Source organism: Primulina huaijiensis, chromosome 12 (genome assembly GCF_012295235.1).
Source record: "Primulina huaijiensis isolate GDHJ02 chromosome 12, ASM1229523v2, whole genome shotgun sequence".
NCBI lineage: Eukaryota > Viridiplantae > Streptophyta > Magnoliopsida > Lamiales > Gesneriaceae > Primulina > Primulina huaijiensis.
In genome coordinates this window covers 11,512,990-11,514,336 of record NC_133317.1, presented here as the reverse complement: position 1 = coordinate 11,514,336, position 1,347 = coordinate 11,512,990, and the positions used below count along the sequence as shown (strand labels likewise).

At 46.5% G+C, this 1,347-nt stretch overlaps 1 protein-coding gene across 1 annotated transcript; it reads right to left on the bottom strand.

Moving 5' to 3' along the window:
• Positions 1 to 415: 415 nt before the first annotated feature.
• LOC140989412 (uncharacterized) lies at positions 416 to 1,090 on the bottom strand. Its single transcript, XM_073458614.1, has one exon. It carries the CDS (start codon positions 1,088 to 1,090, stop codon positions 416 to 418), a length of 675 nt encoding a protein of 224 aa, XP_073314715.1.
• Positions 1,091 to 1,347: the final 257 nt, after the last annotated feature.

Below are 1,347 nucleotides of genomic sequence, written 5' to 3'. Positions count from 1 at the left end.
GTCATCCCATTAAACTGGCGACCTACACTTCCTCCCATACAATGCCTCGTATGGAGCCATACCGATCGATGCCTGATAACGATTCTTGTATGTGAACTCCATAAGAGGTAATTTCGGCTCCCAGCTGCCCTAGAAGTCGATAATGCAAGCTCGGAGTAGGTCTTCCAGAATCTGAATCTCCCTCTCTGACTGTTCATCTGTCTGAGAATGGAAAGCAGTACAGAACAGTATCTTAGTACCAAACGCCTGATGTAGACCCTTTCAGAACGCAGACGTGAACCTCGAATCCCTGTCTGACACGATGGACCCTGGAATCCTGTGAAATCTGACTAACTCTCAGATGTACAGCTATGCGTACTTAGTCATGGTGAAAGTCATCCTGATCGGTAGAAAATGAGCTGATTTAGTGAGCCGATCAACAATCATCCAGATGGCATTGAATCCCCCAGAAATCCTCGGAAGCCCTGTTACAAAGTTTATAGTGATTTTCGACCATTTCCACTTTGGAATAAGGAGTGGTCTCAGCTTCCCCGCAGGTCTTTGATGTTCTGCCTTGACCAGCTGACAATTCAAACACTCGGAAAACAAAATGCAGAATATCTCGCTTCATGCCCGGCCACCAATAAAGAATCTGTAGATCTTTATACATCTTCGTACTCCCTGGGTGGATGGAGTACGTGGTGTTGTGGGCCTCACTCAAGATATCTGCTCTCAGGAAATCACTATCAGGATCCCATAGGTGGTCCATATATCTGACTATGTCGTCCACAACTGTATACAGTCTCTGGCCCTTAGCCTCGTCCCTCTGTCTCCACTTCAGAAACTGCTCGTCAGAAGTCTGCCATGCCCGGATCCTGTCTCTCAAAGTCGACTGTACTGTCAGAGTAACGAGATTTGGGGCATTGCCCCTGGCATAAACTGCAAGCTCAAATATCTGAATCTCCGCCTGCAGCGGTCTTTGTACCGACAAATAGGCAATCACTGCGTGCTTCTTGCTCATAGCATCTGCTACCACATTAGCCTTACTCGGATGGTAGCTAATGTCACAATCATAATCCTTCACTAGCTCTAGACATCTCCTCTGCCTCATATTCAGCTCTTTCTGTGTGAAGAAGTACTTCAGGCTCTTATGATCGGCCAAAATCTTGAACTTCTCCCCATACAGATAGTGTCTCCAAATCTTCAGAGCAAACACCACTGCTCCTAGTTCGAGGTCATGAGTCGGATAATTCTTCTCATGGACCTTCAGCTGTCTGGATGCGTATGCTATAACTCTGTCATACTGCATCAGAATCGCGCCCAAATCAAGCTTCGATGCATCTATGTAAACCACAAACTCTCCCAACC